This window comes from Chamaea fasciata, unplaced genomic scaffold (assembly GCF_029207755.1).
Source record: "Chamaea fasciata isolate MVZ Bird 193981 ecotype frontalis unplaced genomic scaffold, bChaFas1.0.hap1 SCAF_26, whole genome shotgun sequence".
NCBI classification, from domain to species: Eukaryota; Metazoa; Chordata; class Aves; order Passeriformes; family Sylviidae; genus Chamaea; species Chamaea fasciata.
The window spans coordinates 247,150-265,080 of NW_027094111.1; the positions used below are offsets into that span (position 1 = coordinate 247,150).

The 17,931-nt window shown below is 50.0% G+C and overlaps 1 protein-coding gene across 5 annotated transcripts; it reads right to left on the minus strand.

The window, feature by feature from the left end:
- Nucleotides 1–888: 888 nt before the first annotated feature.
- On the minus strand, nucleotides 889–15,238 carry FAM76A (family with sequence similarity 76 member A). Of its 5 annotated transcripts, none has more exons than XM_066204615.1 (10): nucleotides 14,163–14,996; nucleotides 14,017–14,081; nucleotides 13,129–13,183; nucleotides 12,411–12,563; nucleotides 11,542–11,699; nucleotides 11,063–11,149; nucleotides 10,126–10,257; nucleotides 4,787–4,925; nucleotides 4,226–4,327; nucleotides 889–2,889 (listed from the first exon to the last, which is right to left on the minus strand). In XM_066204615.1, exons 1-10 carry the CDS (start codon nucleotides 14,223–14,225, stop codon nucleotides 2,803–2,805), a joined length of 1,041 nt encoding a protein of 346 aa, XP_066060712.1. In that variant the 5' UTR covers nucleotides 14,226–14,996; the 3' UTR covers nucleotides 889–2,802. The 5 variants fall into 5 exon arrangements, with proteins under 5 accessions (XP_066060712.1, XP_066060711.1, XP_066060710.1 ...); XM_066204614.1 differs by lacking the exon at nucleotides 14,163–14,996 and adding an exon at nucleotides 15,147–15,238 and having other exon boundaries at nucleotides 890–2,889; nucleotides 4,787–4,922; XM_066204613.1 differs by lacking the exon at nucleotides 14,163–14,996 and adding an exon at nucleotides 15,147–15,238 and having other exon boundaries at nucleotides 890–2,889.
- Nucleotides 15,239–17,931: the final 2,693 nt, after the last annotated feature.

Here is a 17,931-nt window from a genome sequence, read left to right on the forward strand (position 1 = left end):
GGTCACCCCACTACAGACTCCAGTGGGAAAACCTGTGGCATTAGGGCTTTGTGGGCTGGAAGAAAGAAGCCCAGAGCATTTGTGGGGTGGAGAAGGGAATTACAATCATGGAATCATTAAGAAGATGCTGTCCAACTGTTCCCCCAGCACTGGGGCCACCACCTAACCCTTGTCCCCAAATGGTATATCCACATGGCTCTCAAATTCCTCCAGGGATGGGGACTCCACAACTTCTCTGGGCAGTCTGCACTAGGGCTGGACAGCCCTTTCCATGGAAAAATTTTCCCTGATATCCAATCCAAACCTTCCCTGGCACACCTTGAGGCTGTTTCCTCTCATTTCCTCTGCAGCTGCACTGTTCAGAGGCATGGAGGGAAGGTGACTCCCAAGGTGATCCTGGCCCACAGGAGCTGCCAGCATTCCATCAGGAATGCACTGAATTCTGCACTGCAGGCAGATGGGTGTGGCTTCAGCAACATAAACATTAGAAACTGTGGTTTGCACTGGTTTGTACTGGTCAGTGATCCATTGCTCTGGGAGCAGCATCAGGAGGGAGCTGCTTATCCCCATGTGCTCCTGGAGACTGGATATGAATAAGGTAAAGGGTCAAAGCTAAAACCCCTTTAGACTCTTGACCTCTGGAGATTTCCTTGAAAAAAGACATGGGGCAGCTGAATTTTCTTCATGGAAATCTCCTGGGAAAAGGGAAAACCTCCATGCCAAAGGAGCAGGTCTCTCTGTCTGTCTTTGCCAGTTGTATCCCCTTGCCGAGATACAGCTGGATGGGTCCTGGGAAGCTGGATGTAACCAAGTAACCAGGATCCTAGCAACAAGCTTGATGGGAGGATTTAAAGATAGAAAAAATGTAGGAGCAAAGCAAACAATGGGAAAATACTGTCTCCTTCCCCTAACTCCCAACCCTAGAGCAGGAGATAAATCAGCTCCAGGCAGGGAGAGGTACTTCGGTTGTTTTGTTCTTTTCTCTTTTCAAAGCAAACAAAGTATCAGTCACAGATGAGGATTTTTTTAAACCACTTTTACAGATGTCATTTGTACAAATCAAAGTGTCCCTTGAAAATCTCATTATTACAAACATACAAAGAAACGATGTTGGTGCTACAAATCAGCTACGCCACGGCAGGAGCAATTTATCACGATTAAAAACCCAACTGAACGGTATTTACAGGGCCTTTCTCCCTCTTTTTATTTCTGCATGTTGAGGGAAGGAAAAAAAGCAAAGCCCACAGTTAAAAAAACTCCCACCAATGCACTTCATTTTCTAAAAGTATAAAATCGGGTGAGTTTTTCCAGTTGCCACACTCAGGCAAAGTGTAACAATTTCTGGTTTTGCTTGTTTTCACATCAAAAGTCTCTTAGAAAAACCAAAAACAAACACATGGCAGTGTCCGATGAAACGTGCTCCTTCCGTGCCAGAAGCCAACATCATCCCAAAAAAGTGCCTTTGAGTAAAATCAACTTTAGTAACAAATAAGAAATAAAAGGATGAAAAAAGTAATCACAAGCTCTAGTTAAAAGCTTCATCAAAGCCCTGAAGGAGCAGCCGTCCTGCAGCAAAAACATGAGTTCTCTTACCTACCTTCAGCCCTGAGATGTTTCTCCACTCCCTGACTGGATTTCGCGATGTCGAGGAGCTCCTGCCAGCCCGGACTTGTGTGGCGCTCCCCCTCCAAGTCCTTTCTATCCACCACCATCACCCCAAAGAGGTGCCTGGGGGGACCTATCCCAGCTGGTCTGGCTGTAAGGGTCAGTGGCAGCCGTGCTGTTTCGGGGCAGCACATTCCTGGTACAGGGAACTCTCATAGCCCTTTGATCCTGCTGGTTTGGAATCAGCAGTGAGAAAAATCCCTGGAGTGCCCCACAAAACACTCCCTGGCTTGGGTCGCTGCCTGAGTAAGTGCTTTCCTGGAGCCAACCTGGCCCCTGCATCTGGAAGGGGCAGGGAAAGGGGTAAGAAAGGGAGTATCTGAGCCTTGAATTCTCTTTGTGTAAAGAAATGGAGTGAAAGACACTTAATCGCACCAAGCTGCAGAAATCATCAAAATCCCAGAGGTCACCATGTAACCAGGGCACTGGGGGGGGGAATTCTGGGTGGGTTGGGGGCTGTATCATTCCACTTTGGCTCCCAACCCAAAAGCTCTCATCGGAAAAACAAGGGAACACAAAACCAGGCAGTTTGGTTTGCAAAGCTGACAGGGAAAAGAAGAAAAAACAAAACAAAACACAAAAATCTTCCAAGATAAATACATGGCCCCCATTTTGGAAGCATCTTCAAAAAGCTGGATCAACTGTTGTCAGCAGTGGCACAAGTTTCCTGGAACATCTGTTGGGCTGGTGAGTTCTCAGCTGTCTTTTGAAGAAGGAACAGTTCAAGGAAAAAAAAAAACTAGCTCCCACCGCACACAGCTCCCATTTTATCTGCAGAACAACTGGCCATGGCAATTCCCTCACAGCAGCAGGATGGGAACCAGCAAGGAGCCACTAATGCAGCAGGTTCCTGTTTGCTCATGGAAAGGGCTGGCAGTGGTAGCAACTGGTTAGGGAAAGATTTCTTCCAGAAAACAGTACTTCAGGGGGGATTTAGGAAGGCTGGGACCTCTCCTCATGGGTCGAAACCGGCCACACTCAAGCATGCTGTCAGAAGGTAACACGCATCAGGAATTCCCATGGAGTCCACAGCAGTGGGATAGCAACAACACAGAGGTTTGGGCTTCCAGAGATCCAGCAGGTCTCCCAGACTCCTCTGGTAATGCTGGGGAAAGCTCCCAGGTTGGGGGTTTGGCTTTAAGGGGAGGTTATTGCTCCTGACTTCTCAGGCTTTTTGCCTTTTGACAGGGCAGCTGCTTGCTTCAGGAGTTCTCTGTTCTTAGCCTGGAAATGGGGAAAATGGGTATTTAGTGGCATGGATCATCATTAGCTCTTGGGATCCCTGTGCAGAAGCTGCTGACATCCTGCACACAGGTGGAAAGGAGGGCAGATGTGGAGCTCACCTTGAACCTCCTAGAGGGGACTGTCTCATCCCAGCCCCACAGGAAAAGACAAAGACAAAATGATAAAACGCACGAGACTGTTCAAAAATTAATCATATGAACAGTTCAAGGCACCTAAAATACACTGAGAGGACCTGAACTTTGATTTTGCAATCACTGAAAAAGGTTTCCAAACACTCAACCAATACCAGCAGAAACACCAGAGTTCAGGACAGTCCCAGCCTGAGCTAAGCACAGACATGGAAAGCCCCAGGAGAAGGAGGTGGCTGGGGCACACCTGCTCCTGGATCTGATGCTCCTTTACCTTCAGAAACAGCACATCCAGCCCTCTCCACACCACATTCTGACATTCCAGCCTTCAGCCGGGCAGAAGAACGTGCCCTGTGAAGGGATTCTCACAGGCACCAGCACTCTGAGAGCAGCTAGAAGCCCCAAACCTGCCTTCCACTGGGATACTTCCCCAGAGCGGGTGTGGATGGAGGAGGGATTGTTTCCTCAGGGGCAACAGAAGCCTTTTGTCTCATCCCCTCCCACCTCACATTGCTGGGGCTTTAGATCTTTATATACCCAGAGTAATTAAAGGGTGCAAAGTTCATTTCTGTGTCTGATTTCTTCTCCTTTGACCTGATCCCTTCCGTGGCTCAAGCTATTCATGATGATAGTCTGCTGTGTTTCCACAGCCATGACAAGAATCCTGCTCTCCCTGCCTCCATCAGCTCAGGGACTTCTTTATTTGGACTGCAGATATAGGGGTAAAAGAACTGCCAATTGTTCCTTTGTTCTCTCTGGTTACTGCTCACACAAATCATGGGGAGGTGATTTAGAGGTTCAGGGAGCCGACAAAGGTTCTGCAGACTGGAGAAACAGGTTCAAACCCGATTTGGGCAATAAATAAAATGAGTTTGATAGTCCCTGTCTAGTCCATAAGGGACACAACGTAGCAGTTTACAACACAGTAAGTGTGAGCCTGAGTAGAGAGCAGAAAGGTAGGTGTAAATGGTGGTTGGGATGCAATGCAGAACTGAGGAGGGGCCTGCCTGGCAGCACAGAGGCTGTAGGACAGGGCTGAGAAGCATTAGCAGAGCTCTGTGTGCAGGAAGTCACGCGGTGTTCTGATCAGGAGTGTCCTCAGTCCCTCCTGGACACAGCTCAGGAATGTCCTCAGTCACTCCTGAATACAACACAGCTCAGCAAATTAAAACGGAAAATGCTGTCACCTGTAACTGCTCCATGACTTCCTTGTGTGTCTTCTCCATTTGGTTCATCTTTGCCCTCATCTGTGATTCCTGGTACTGCAGGTCAGCTTTCAGCTCTGTGATCTGTGCAGAAACCAGGAAGGAGCAAGTGAGCTGCAAGAGGCAACAACCGCCCTCACCACAGACCCCCCCTGCCATGGAAAGTGCCTCTACAGAAGGTGTGTGAGACTGGCTGAGGTCACAGACATGCTGGCTGTGCTGGGGGACTGCAACGAGACCTCAACTGTGTCACTGAGAGCACGGAGCAACAGCAAGGGCCAGCACTGCATCTTTCCAAGCAGCAGCATGTTTATTCCCAGTCTTGCCCACACACAGAGCACTCCAAGAAAGTGGTCAGGAAATGGCCCCTTACGAAATGAGATCCCCTGGGTGGGTCCAGAGAGCCTCTCTGGCTTTGGAAAGGAGGCAGCCTGTAAACAGCCAGACATGTTAACTCCAAGATAAAAAGCCAGGCTGGGTCAGAGTGTGATCTGTGAGAACATGTCAGCCTGCTGGGGGGAAGAAGCAACCCAAGGACTGTACCTTCTTCTCCTTCTCCAAAATCATCTGATCCTTCTGGTGAAGCATCTTTTTTAAAGTAGCCACTTCCTCCTTCAGCTGGGCAATGATGACAAAGTGGTCAGTGCCAGGGGAGTCCAGGGCGAGGTCCGGAGAAAAACTGCTGTAAGGAACAGGGAGAGGCTCTCAATAAAACCCTCCTCTTCACTGAGGCAGGGAATCTCCCACAGATGCACTCAAAGGAGAATGGGAATCATTTAATGATCATTCATGATCCTTTTTCAAACCAAAGAGTTGAAGACAGCAATCAGAGAGATAATTAAACTTTATGCATCCCTTTGGAAATCCTGGAAATCTCTTTGCTCACAAGCAGTCCTTGGATGCACTGCAAAACTTCCCACTGAATGTAAACAAACATTCTGGCAAGGAGGGGACATGAAAGAGAAACAAATAACCTCCAAGTTCAACAAACAGAGCAAAGGGAAACAGCTAAATTGTCCTGAGCAAGGAAAAGGGGTAAAAAACATACTGGACCTTGTAACATGGTTCTCCCACGATAACGCAATTTAGAGAGAAGTTTCATTATTTCCGAGTAGGAAAATCTCTCCAGGAAGACAGAGAAACAGCTGAACACATCACCTGTCCATCACCAGGTACTCTAAGCAACCACCAGCAGTTATCTGTGCATGGGTCATTGCTGCACTGGTAAATCACAAACCTCCCCACCCAGAGACCCAGGCAGGCACACACAGTCCTGTGCTACAGGAATATGCCACATCATAAGATACAACAAGCTGCAGCCACAAGGCCCCGGGAGCCCACCCAATTTTTCCCTACCTACTGTTCCACCCCTAAAGCTGATTTTTATCTCCTCATGCTAAGTGGGCCGCACACACCTGAAACTGCTGTATAAAACTGAACAGTAATAAGACAACAGACATCTTCACCTAGAAGATGACTTCAAGTCTGGCTGTTATCAGAAAAATAAAGATAAATTATTTCACCCAAAGCCTGACTTTTTTAAAAAGCCTCCAGAGTAGGTCAACACTCAGCTCTAAAGCTGGGAGCTGCAGCAGAGTGGGGAAGACATAGTCTCAACCCAAAATTCTGTCTCTCTCAAGGATGTTTCTACCTCTGAGCTTCCAGTCCCCAACCTGGACCCTACGGCAGAGAGTACTTGCTGCTCACATCACACAGGGTCTCCTCTAGCACCTGGAAATGATCCATTTTCTAATTAAAAGCACTACAGTCTGCTTTGACAGGACTCATTAGTAAGGATATGGCAGGGGAAAAGGCTCGCTCCCCCGCTGTGCTGGGGATCTACAGAGGGAAACTAAGCAGAGGCAGCTTCCCAGATCTGAGAGTCAGAGGATGGCCCTGAGGCACTGGGAGAGAAAACCTGGCAGAGGAAAACTCAGAGCTGAGGGTCTGCAGGAGACAGCCTGCAGCGGAAGAGCCCTGCATGGCTAAAACATGCAGACAGCAGAGTCCACACTAAGATGTGGCAGCTCTCTGGGCACACTGGATCCAGCTCTGTGCTAGGCAGAGAGGTTCATACCCACACACTAGCACAGAACAACTCCATTTTAAAACTTTCCCAATACTTTTCCCAAGTGGAGGCTGTGCAAGATGATGGTGGGTGCTCCAGCACCTTCCTGTGTGCAAGCACATTATTAACAGCAGCTTTAATTTCCCACTCAGTGCAAATATGCTGGGAAGGAGAGAAAGAAATTAAATAAATAAATAAACAACAAAAAACCAACCCACCCCCCCCAAGAAAAAAACCCAACAAAAAAACCCCACCCAACAGCCTCCACAGAGAAAAGAAAGGCTTCCTTGCTGATTCCCTCCGGCTGAAAACAATCCCTTGAAACACCATTCCTTTGCCCAGGCACGCTTCCCTCCTGCCATGCCCTGGAGTGATGAAGAGTGCCAGGAGATGTCCACATTTCCCTGAGCAGCTCCAGCAGGAAAAATTCCCTGTCTGGCAGCTGTGGCTGCCCAGCACATTGCAAAGGTGAGAGCCAGTCCTGCCACCCAGTGGGGAGAAGGAAGGGACAGGACGGTCACCAGCCTTGCACAGAGCACCCTTCCCTGGGGCTCCGAGGGCTCTGCATCCACCAGTGGGGAGCAGTCGGCTTGAGATCTCCTCCTGGAGGGGTATAAAATACCAGGCAGGAATTGTCCTGTCCAGTTGCTGCAAAATGCCCCTTCAAATGTGGGAAGGTGCTAAATAAAGAAGCAGATTTTTTTTTTCCTCTTTTTCACTTTTTTAAAGACTGACAAGATAGTAATGAAAGGTTCCTCTGTCTTTAGCCCCATATTACAGAAGCAGCCTGAGACTCCAAAATTCGAAGGAAAACTGCCAAACACAAGTCGGTCCTTTCCTTTAACAAACAGATCAAGAATTAAAACAACCAACCAAAAAAAAAAAAAAGCCTCTACAAATAAGCTCAAGATCCAGCCCCTTGGGATAGGTCAGGGGGGCATGAGGTCTCCACGTCTGAACAGCCTAAAATGCACACCACTAATTAAAGGGGAATGATGAGCTCCTGTTGTTTTCAGCAGAGACAGAGGACAAAAATGGAGCTGTTCCCAAGGCACCTGCCTCTCTCTATTGACTGGAACAGAAACCAAATCAACTGCCTTAAACTCCACACCTGTTAAATGGCACAATTTAGGCAAAGCAGATGCCAGCCCTAAAGATTTTGCTATTCAAGTCAGGCTGGCACGAAGACACACAGATTAGGCACTAAACCAGCAGCCACATTTCACCTTAAGACAAAAATCACCTGCAGAGCTGCCTTCAGCTCGGGGCCCCAACATTAGAAGGATGTGGAGCTGCTGGAACAAGCCCAGAGGAGGCCACAAGAGATGTTCCAAGAGCTGGAACCCCTCGGCTCTGAACTCAGGTGGGAGAGCTGAAGGTGTTCAGTCTGGAGAAGAGAAGGCTCTGCGGAAACCTTAGAGCCCGTTCCAGTGCCTAAAGGGGCTCCAAGAGAGCTGAAGAGGGACTTGGGACAAGGGCCTGAAGTGCCAGGACAAAGGGGAATGGCTTCCCGCTGCCAGAAGGGAGGGACAGATGGGATATTGGGAAAGAATTCTTCCCTGGGAGGGTGGGGAGGCCCTGGCAGAGTTTGCCCAGAGCAGCTATCCTGTCCCTGGAAGTGTCCAAGGCCAGGTTGGACAGCACTTGGAGCAACCTGGGACAGTGGAAGGAGGGCGATCTGCCCATGGAGGGGGGCAGAAGGAGATGAGCTTTAAGGTCCCTTCCAACCCAAACCATTCTGGGATTCTGTGAAAAACATCCTCCACTCAGTGCAGCACAGTCCAAGTCACAGAGCTTTAAACTATGCCAGGACTTTCCTATGCAAATGAGAATCTTTTTACAAGTGAACTTCACTGCTGAGCATCCTGAGGAACTGCTGCCCTCCCCCTGCCAGCAGTGCTGTCACTGCCTGGTGTTACAAGCACAATTTAGCACCTTGTCTGCAGTGACAGGAGAAGGGACTGCAGTGTGCTCATCTGCAGAGTCTGCAGCACAAAAATACTTTGCCAGCATTGGCACAAGAGGATGGGGACACCAAGACTGCCCCAGTCAGGACCAGCACAGCTCTGAAGGCTGGAGGTGAAGCCAGCGGGCTGGCCAGCACAAGACCATGGGGCACTGGCAGCACAAAAGGATTATTAAGGGCAACTCTGCTGCAAGACGTGCTGCGAGTCACTGGGAGAGAAAACTACTCCCAGTGCAGCAGCAACAGAGGTGTTTGCTCCTCCCAGAACTCATCCAGAACAAACCATTCAACACCACCCTTTAAATGACTCTTGGAAATCACCCTGTCCACGTATCACAGCCACTGTGAGCAACAACCACTCTGAAATATGTAAACAAAAACACAGTACGACACAGTAAAGGAATTTCTGCCATAACCAAGAAAAAGCAATAATTTCAGATAAGCTGGACTCTGGCTGAAGCTGTTGCCAAAGTCAGCTGAGCTCAAACATGCCCAAATTTTGCCCAGCTGAGGCCTACACCAGAGGTTTGGCTGGAGCCAGGAGCCAGGGTACAGGAAGCTGAGGCTGATCTCAGCAGGGAGGAGGTGCTGGCTGTGCCACTTTACTCCAGACTCTGCTGCTGCAAACACCTTTGTGCTGCAGCACACCTCAACTCCATGCTCAGGCTGTGCCCCAGACACCAAGGTGACTCTGGGAGGGACAATCAGATAGTTGTATAAAAGGGGAGGAATTCGAGGGTTCACCCTCATAAAAGAACCCTCAGCAACTCCAAACCCACACTTAAGGAACCCCCATTATTATTCCACTCTAGACATGCAGCCATTTGTCTATTTAAGGCAGCTGCAGCTTGCCTTTTCTGCTGCATGTCGCTGGAGCTCTTTAGTTGCTAAATTTACACTTGGTTTGTTACTGGAACTCATCAAAAAAAGCCTGTGGCAAGGCCTACAGCCTTGGCAGGAGCCAGACTGACAATATCTGACGTGAGAGTAAAAGGAAGGCCCTTGATTCCTTCAATACATTCTCCTGTTTTCCAAATAAATGGCTGACCAACCCAAAGCACAGGACATTCTTCTTTCTGGATATTTTCAAGCCAGCAGGGCTGTTACAATGAGTTGTGAGATCTCAGCCCATGATTTAATGAGGAGATAAAAACAGCTGGTGCTGTCCTACAGCCCAGAGCAGCTGCCTCTCTGGAGGAGAAGCTGCACCAGTACTGATGGGCTACACCAGTTCTACCACGGGCCCTGTTTCCATCCTCTCCTCTGGCCCACCAGCACTGAAGGCAACTGAATTCTAACCTCTCTGCATTCAGCCACAACTCCTAAGTCATAATTAGTCCTTCAATTTTTCCAGCTTCTAACTGAAAATGCTGTTCAGATGATAAAAGGTCTTTCAGACCACTCTGTGGGAGCCACTACCCTATAAAATTATCAAAGTTGTATTTCACAGAATCATAGAATCCCAGAATGGTTTGGGTTGGAAGGGACCTTAAAGCTCATCTCCTTCTGCCCCCTGTCATGGGCAGGGTCACCTTCCACTAGACCAGGTTGCCCCAAGCCCCATTCCAGCTGGCCATGAACACTTCCGGGGATGGGGCATTTCCCATGGGAGCATTTTACAGTGACAAGGTGTCAACAGTATCTACAGGAGAGATCTGTGATCTCAGAGACACTGAAGGCAGGTAGTGATTAATTAATTACCAGTGTACCAAACCCTTTGGCACTAACTGTGTTCTGGTCCGTGCTCCCAAATCCCTGCAGTTTAGAAAGAGATCCAGTGAGAGGGAGAGTTCCCGTGTATGAGGCAGTTCCCAGGGAGGGAGGGGAGAAAACAATAGGTGATCTCACTTCAGGATGTCAGTGCCTTGAGCAACAGGACAATGGTGGGCCCCGAGAGTCTGTTGGGAAGCAGCCCACTGCGCCAACGTGGACGGGGCCCTCTGGATAAGGGGGCAAAGCATCTCGGGAGAGGAAGGAACGCTGAGAATCAGAGAGGAAAGGCAGGAATGAAAATATGCATGTACAAGACCATAAAAATACAAATCCATCTCAATCTCCTGTTTCTGCTAGTGACTCCCATTCCGCTGCACAGGCAGCCAGCATCAACATGATCCAGCATTAAATGTGACAGCAGAATGGGGTCGGATGCTTTCCTAGAATCAGAGAACCATGGAATGGTTTGGGCTGGAACGAATATTAAAGAGCATCTTGTTCCATCCCCCTGCCATGGGAAGGGACACCTTCTACTAAACCAAGCTGCTCCACAACCTGTCCAACCTGGCCTGGAACACCACTAGGACGGGGAGTCCACAACCTTACATGAAAAGCTGTTTGATTACTTGTCTCTCCCCCAAAGGCAGGAAAGGACATGGGAAGTGGGTCTGGATCTTCTCCTGTGCACTGAGGCTCTCCCTGCAGATCAGTCTGATAGACCTCAAAGCACAAAACCTGAAGACCTCACCAGCCCCTCTCTCCCTGTGACTGCAAGAGAGATGATAAAGTTGGCCTGGCTGCAGTTTTCCTGACTGCTGGGGAGTTCAGCCAACCATCACCTCCATCCTGCTCCATCCAAGCAGGTACAGGTGCTCATTCTTTTCCTGTTCAAATCTATGTCTAGATTTCGGGTAGCACTGGACTGCCAGGTTCTAGGGCAGCCCCTTGAGTCTCAAAGCCCAAGGCCCCTGCTCTAGCATAAGAGCTTCCTGTTAGTCACACACAACTCTATCTTATATAAACTCAGCAAACAAAACCACCCACCCACAATTTCCCCATGTAACAGGCTCACCTGTCACCATTGGCAGATATGGCATCAAACTTGGCCTTCTTCTTTGGGATTTCATTCTGAATGGAAGACGTGGATAAGGTTTTCTGGCTAGAAAAAGGAGGAAATTGTATGTCAGAACCTGAATGACTTAAGACAGAGAGGCAGATAAATATTCCCACCCACTTTGATCCTGTAAAACAGTATTTCCCAGTGCTAAAACGATAAAAAAGTCATTCCTTGAAGAGTAGCTGGAGACTAAAAATAAACAGAAAACAATGAGTCAGAGCAGCACGTAGGTGAAGAACTCCTGCTTAAAATCCACATTTTAGTCATTAAATTTTACAAATGCAACTTCACTTTCATTGTGTACAGGTTGAGTAAGTTGGGTCACTAAAAAGAACAAGGCTGTACCAGCACAGGGAGGTTTTCAAACAAGCAAAGCGTGACTTAGCCAGATCATCCTCAAGTCAGACCCTGCCCAAGCCCCTCCCCAAGGTTACCTGTTATAGTGGCTGCCACTGCTGAGCCTGCTGAACTGCTGCTTCTCCTGCAGGCTGGCTCGGGAAGAACTGCTCAGGTGTTTGCACTGCTCTTTGGTCTTCTGCAGGACTCGTTTGTAGGACAATGTGCACAACCAGCACAGCAGCTTTCCATCCACCTGGAAGGGGAGACAGAAAGAAGTTTTGGTCTTTCTTCCTGCCCACAAAGCAAATACAGAAAAGACAAGAAGTACTTTCAAGCTTAGGGTCACATATGAACAAGCAGGGACTCAAAAAGAATCCTTTGAATGGACAGGCAGTCACTGGAGACCCTAACAGCAAGGATGTCTGCTCCAGGAGGCTCAGCAGGGCACCGATTATTGGTGCAGCATTTCAAACAACAGATGTTTACAACCTGCCTCGGGAACACACGCCTTCTACAGAGCACTCAGGGTGTTTAAGCAAAGGGTGCACAGAAGCCATGGAAGAGGTTTCCTGGTGGAGGTATGACACCTGTAGCTCATCAGGCTATGGAACAAGTATCATCCCCCATCCCTCTCCCCAAACAGCACCTCACACGCCATTCAGAGTCTCTGCTCCTCTGCCAGCCCTTGGGCCAAACTCAAGAGATCTTTCTTAGAAGACCTGACAGAAGCACATAGGAGTTTGAAAGATTAAACAGCTCTAAACCAGAGCAAAGTTCAACTCTAAAAAAGCACTTCATAACCAAGAGACATGGATCATGGAATGGTTTGGGTTGAAAGGGACCTTAAAGTTCATCCAGTCCCACCCCCTGCCATGGCAGGGTCACCTTCCACTATCCCAGGGTGCTCGAAACCTCTCTGATCAGCCCTTTTGCCTTTTCAGCTTTCTTTTACACAAATACTGACCTTCTTCCTGTCATCCTTCCGGTCAAATGCACACTGCTGCTTGCACTGCTCACACGAGTGAGGAGGGCCATACTTCTTCTCTGAGTTGGTGCAACGCTGGCACTTGTTTCCAATAAATGCTGCTATGATGTTGCAGTACTGGCAGGGTTTTGGCTTTAAAAAACAAGAACAACTGCTACAGCCTTCTAACGACAATAGGACACTGCTTGTTCCCATTCTCCCCATAATTTCAAACTTTTATTTTCTTATTCTATGCAGAGTATAATGCTGATCCAGGAGACAAAACTCCATTTGGATCCCTGGTCTTCAGCTAAGTGTATTTAGCTATGGCACTCAGACCATTTATCAGGTGCTGTGAAATCTTTAGAAAAATGCCCAACACCAAAATAGAACCAATCAAAATCACTATTTCAGATTTCAGACAAGCAGGAAATAAAGATTTATCACTGTTTCCTGCAGCAATCTCAGTCTGTGTAAGCACAGTCTTGTTTCTACTGGGCATCAAACAGATCATTTCCTGGCTTCAAACGATGCAAAGTTCTATTTTGTGCCAAAATAAGAGAAAAAGTCAAAGCTTCACGCTTGAGCGACCCATATTATTGATCAGTCATGCTCTTACAGCCAAGCCAGTCCATAAACTGCTCTGGGATTTCAGCAGGATAAAGACAAGAGAGATGAAAGGAAGAGAGGCTGGAGAGGCTGAGCCCCCCTCACTTACTGTGCCATAGAGCTTCACATTCTGAGCACACTTCTTGCATATCGTGTTGGTTTTGCTGTTAAGAAGGAGAGATCGTTCTATTAACACATGCCAAAAGAAAACGAAACCTCTGTGTTTAGCATGCCTGGTTCAGACCCCAGGAACCCCGCTTAGGATCCCAGCCTCCCCTCAGCTCTGTCTCTGGTGATGAGGCTGGATTCAGCCCCTCTAGGAACTCAGAGGCCAAAGTGCTTTTCCTCTCCCCATCTGTCTGAGGATAAATGGCCAAAAAGTGACATTACTAGGAGGTATCTTTTAATTAAGGCATCCCCAGACGACACCAGGTTTTTGTCCATACAAACACAGGGTTTGATCACTGACTAATGGGCAGCATGAGTGATTCAGCGTCAGGGCAGTCTCCATTCTGGAGGTCAAGGCAGGAAAGGACAGAGGTATATTTGTCTAGCAAACATAGGAAGGAACACCTCACACAACAGCCACACAGCTCTGGGTTTACCAATCCTCCCCCTGACAGCTACACAACTTGTCAAAATGCAAAAAGACAAGAGCCCAGCTAAAGGACACACGGCAGGAAATAAATGTTGGATACCAGACATCAGGTAAGAGGAAAACTCAGAAAACTCATGGGAAGATGCATCCAGATCCCTCCCTAGAACATGCATCTGATTTCTGACTGAAAACAAAAACCAAGCAAAAGCTGTAATCCAAGTGTGCTGCAGACACTCCAGCTTGCCCAGCAGACCTTTGGAGGTGGCCAAAGGTCCCCCAAGCCTTCCACAGCAACAATCTACAGGTTAAGGCTCAGCCACTGAAGGTGAAGCACTATAGTTCCCCAGGTGTGACCGTTGTACACAAAACCTGGATCTCTGCAATTCAGCAAGCATTTACCTTTCCTGCTGGAATTCAGTCCTGCAGTAAGTGCATTTAACAATGGGGTGAGCAATCCGGCACTCCTGCAACAACACAAGTGTTTCATGAGATGCAGTGGTGCCCCCCAAATCCCAGATCTCCTGCTGCCCTTCACTCCCACACACCTGCAAACACTTCCTCCCTGCACAGTCATGCTGAGAGAAGAGGAAGGGCGATGGGAATGGCATGTGTCACAGGTGAGCCAAGCATGAACTGAGATCCACCACCAGGACTCATTTGTGCCTCACACCCGCAGAGCAGGGTCACGGGGTGGCCCCGGCTCCCAGGGCAGGAACACACGGCTCTGCCTCAGGTATTCACCAGCTTCCTGTACATCTGGCCGTGCTCTCCTCCCAGCCTCCCCAGATTCCCCTACGTTTATGTGCTTTGCCCCAGCTACAGTGATCCCAGGCTACTCCAGTTCCTGCCCCGTGTACCCTATTTCATCCTTGATCTTTTTCTTCCCCACCCTCTGAGACTGTCCTCAAAACCCATCTTACCCCTTTCAAGATACCATCAGACCTCCTGTAAATGCCCCCAGATCCTCCCAGGCCTTTGCCCAGGAACAGCTCCCACCTCCCCTCTATTCCCCACAACAACCCCATGACTTCCACTCCAACACCCTCCAAATACTCCCAGCACCTCCAGACTGCCTTCAGCTCCCCTAAACAGCCCTTCAACACATTCCCCTAGCAGCCCCTAGGCTTTAGCCCCATGCTCCAGCTCCTCAAAACCTCCCCAAAGCTCCCAGGCCCTCATCCACACCTTCCCACTGTACACCCACAGACCCCAAACAGACACCTCAAGGCCCCAGTCTTCATAAATGCTCCCAAGATCTCCCCACAAACAGGCCCCCAATTATCCTCAGTCCCTCTAGGAGCCCACATACCCCTTAAAAACACTCCCTAGCTTGCTCTCCCTCACAAACAATGCTCCAGAAGGCCCTCAGATGCCTCCCAAATCCCCTCACAGACCACCCCCCTCAAATCTCCTCACAGATCACCCCCCACTTCCCTCATAGCCCGCCTCAGACTCCTCTCCCATCAGCGTCCTCCCAGATTAGCCCCCATAAGCCCCCTCACGGCCCACCCCCAGCCCCTCTCCTGGACCTTGCAGAGCTGCTGGCCCTGGCTGAGCGCCTCGAAGGGGAAGCGCTGGTGGCACTTGGTGCAGGCGTACAGCGCCGCCATCCCGCCGCTCCGCTGACAGGCGCGGCCGGCCCGCCCGCCCGGCCCGGGCGGCACCGCCCCCTCCTGCCGCCCATTGGCCGCGCGCCGCATCATTCACGCCTCAGCCGCTTTTTATTGGTGACTGTGCCGTCACTCACAGCGGCGGGGCGGGGCGCGCCGGGGAAGCGTCAACGCCAGGAGGACGCGATGACGCAGCCGCTCGGCCCCGCGTGACGCGACACGAGGGGGAGGTCGCGCGAGATCGTGAATGGAGAAGGGGCGGGGGCTGAGGAGAAGGGGCGGGGCCTGGGGAAAGGGGCGGGGCGGGGAACGGACACGGCTGGACATGGCCGGAGACGGTCTGGGGCGTGGACAGGGCTGGTCTGAAGTGGGCCAAGGCTGGGAAAAGAGGCTGGGCCGGGCCAGGTCAGGGTCACAGAATTACAGAATGTATAGGTTGGAAAAGACCTTCAGGATCATCGAGTCCGACCCAGCCCTAACACCTCAACTAGATCATAGATGCTATCATCGAATGCCACATCCACTCTCTTTTTAAACACATCCAGGGATGGTGACTCCACCACCTCCCCGGGCAGACTGTTCCACTATTTAATCACTCTTTCCGTGAAAAACTTCTTCCTAATATCCAACCTATATTTACCTTGGCACAGCCTAAGACCGTGTCCTCTCCTTCTGTCAGTTGCTCCCCGGCAGAACGAGAGGGGCCGAGCCGAGCCAGGACAGTGCTAGGAGAAGGAGCTGAGCTGGGCCAGGCCGGGGTTGGAAGGGGCTGAGCGGAGGGTGAAAGGGGTGGTTGCAGGGCTAAAGCAGGACAAGGTGAAAGGGAGATCCGTGACTGGCCTATGATAGGGAAGGGGAGCTGGGTTAGGGTGGGCTGGGGGGATGAGCTGCTGCAGGGAGGGAAGGTCTCGTGGAGGTGGGTGAAGGAGGGTCAGGACTGGAGGAAGGAAGGAAGGAAGAGAGCAGAGGAGTGTGGGGAGGAGGAGGAGGAGAAGTTGTCTCCCCCTTGAGAATGGAGGTGAGAAGGAGCAGAGCCACCCGCTCTAGGGAGGGCTGGAGACACCAGCAGGGCAGGGGCAGCAGGCACATTGTGGCTGGAGGCTTGAGAGGAAGAGAGAATGAGGCAGGAGGTTGTGTCTGCAGGGAGAGGAAAACCTTCATGTGAATGTGCTTCCCCTTTGCTCTGACTCCAGCAGCTGCAGCTGCTCATCCACAAGTCCCAGGCACAGCCGTGGCTGATTTCACGGGTGGATCAGCCTCTGATGGGGAGCAGGGTCACAGCAAACTGCAGCTCCCTGTGCTTACACCACAGTTTGGGAGCAGCTCCAGGTGGAAATACGGAAAAGATTTGGCCCTGTTTCATTTTGGGAATGAGGTTGGACTCAAGCTGCTGCAGCTAGGACAGATCGTACACTGCACATATGCAATAATCGTTCTCTTTTTTTCATCAAGTAGTTGTCATTTTGTACGGCATGACACAGAACAGGTGCTTTGAGAAATGGAGGAAATTAACGCGTTTTGGTGTTAAAAGTTCATTCTGAATCCAAGATGGACTGAGCAAAAGGCAGTAACTACTCACAGTTGTGTGATCTGCTCCATTTGCTCGACATTCCTGTGTTCCCACACCCTCCTCCCTCGTCCTCAGACCTTAAAGGATACCTTGAAGTCTTTGCAAAACTTCTATCCTTACCTTTTTTCCTACACCAGATGACAGAGTATTCCCAGTCCTAGCTGGTGCAAGTGGTGAAGCTGAAATCTGAGCTGCTCAGGCTTTCCCAAGAAGGACTGGGGGAGTGTCTTGGGTTTTTAGCTCGGCTGCGTGGGTGTGCATAATGAACCGGAATTCTGCCGTGCTTGGCTACCTCGGGGACTCGTTTTAATCACCGGGCAAATGTGCTGTGTGTAGGAGAAATACTTAATTTCATGACATTAGTTGCATTGTGCTGGATGCTGGGTTGTGATTGGGAAATGTCCGTCGGTGGGAAGCAGGAGGCAGAGCTTGGCAGAGCCGGCGGATGGCTGGGAACAAGCCCCTACCCTCCTCGCTGCTCAGGGGCTGCCGTCCTCCAGGGGAGGGTTGTGCGGGATGAGGAGGTGGAGGACTGGGGATGCTCAGATTTTGGGGTTTGACAGCGCACCTGGAGAAGGGCAAAACCGCCTGCACTCTGTTACAGCAAATAATGGAATCCTGAAATTGTTTGAGTTGGAAGGGACCTTAAAGACTACCCAGTTCCACCCCCTGCCGTGGGCAGGGACACCTTCCACTGCCCCAGGCTGCTCCAAGCCCTGTCCAGCCTGGCCTTGGACACTGCCAGGGATAAGGCTGTTCTGGACACCCTGTGCCAGGGCCTCACCACCATCACAGGGAAGAAGTTTTTCCTAACATAACATCTAACCTTACCCTTTTTTAGTTTGAATCAATTTCCCCTTATCCTATCAATTAAGACCTAAAAGTCAGGGTGTGGGGGGTACGGGGTGGCAAATACCTGGGGCTGGTGGAGAAGGAATGGTTCAGTTTGAGAACGTGAACAACAAACCTGCCAGAGCATTCACGGGTGCCAAGGGAGAAGCATTTGGCTGAGGAAGAGAGTTTGCAAAGCTGCTACTGAAGGAAGTGTGAGAAGAAACGCTTGGAAAGCCGCTGCCTCGGTGATTTTCCAGCAGAGCCGCACTGGCAGCAAAGCAGTTTCAAGCCTTCAGAGTT

Bases quoted from the DNA above. Each gene is read 5' to 3' on its own strand.
- FAM76A (XM_066204613.1), bottom strand. From the start codon at position 15,227: ATGGCGGCGCTGTACGCCTGCACCAAGTGCCACCAGCGCTTCCCCTTC. The intron at 12,564-13,128 runs GTAAGTGAGGGG...TGTTTTTTAAAG, and splicing joins ATGTGAAGCTCTATGGCACA to CCAAAACCCTGCCAGTACTG. The intron at 11,150-11,541 runs GTAACCTTGGGG...TCCTTTTTCTAG, and splicing joins AGTGGCAGCCACTATAACAG to CCAGAAAACCTTATCCACGT.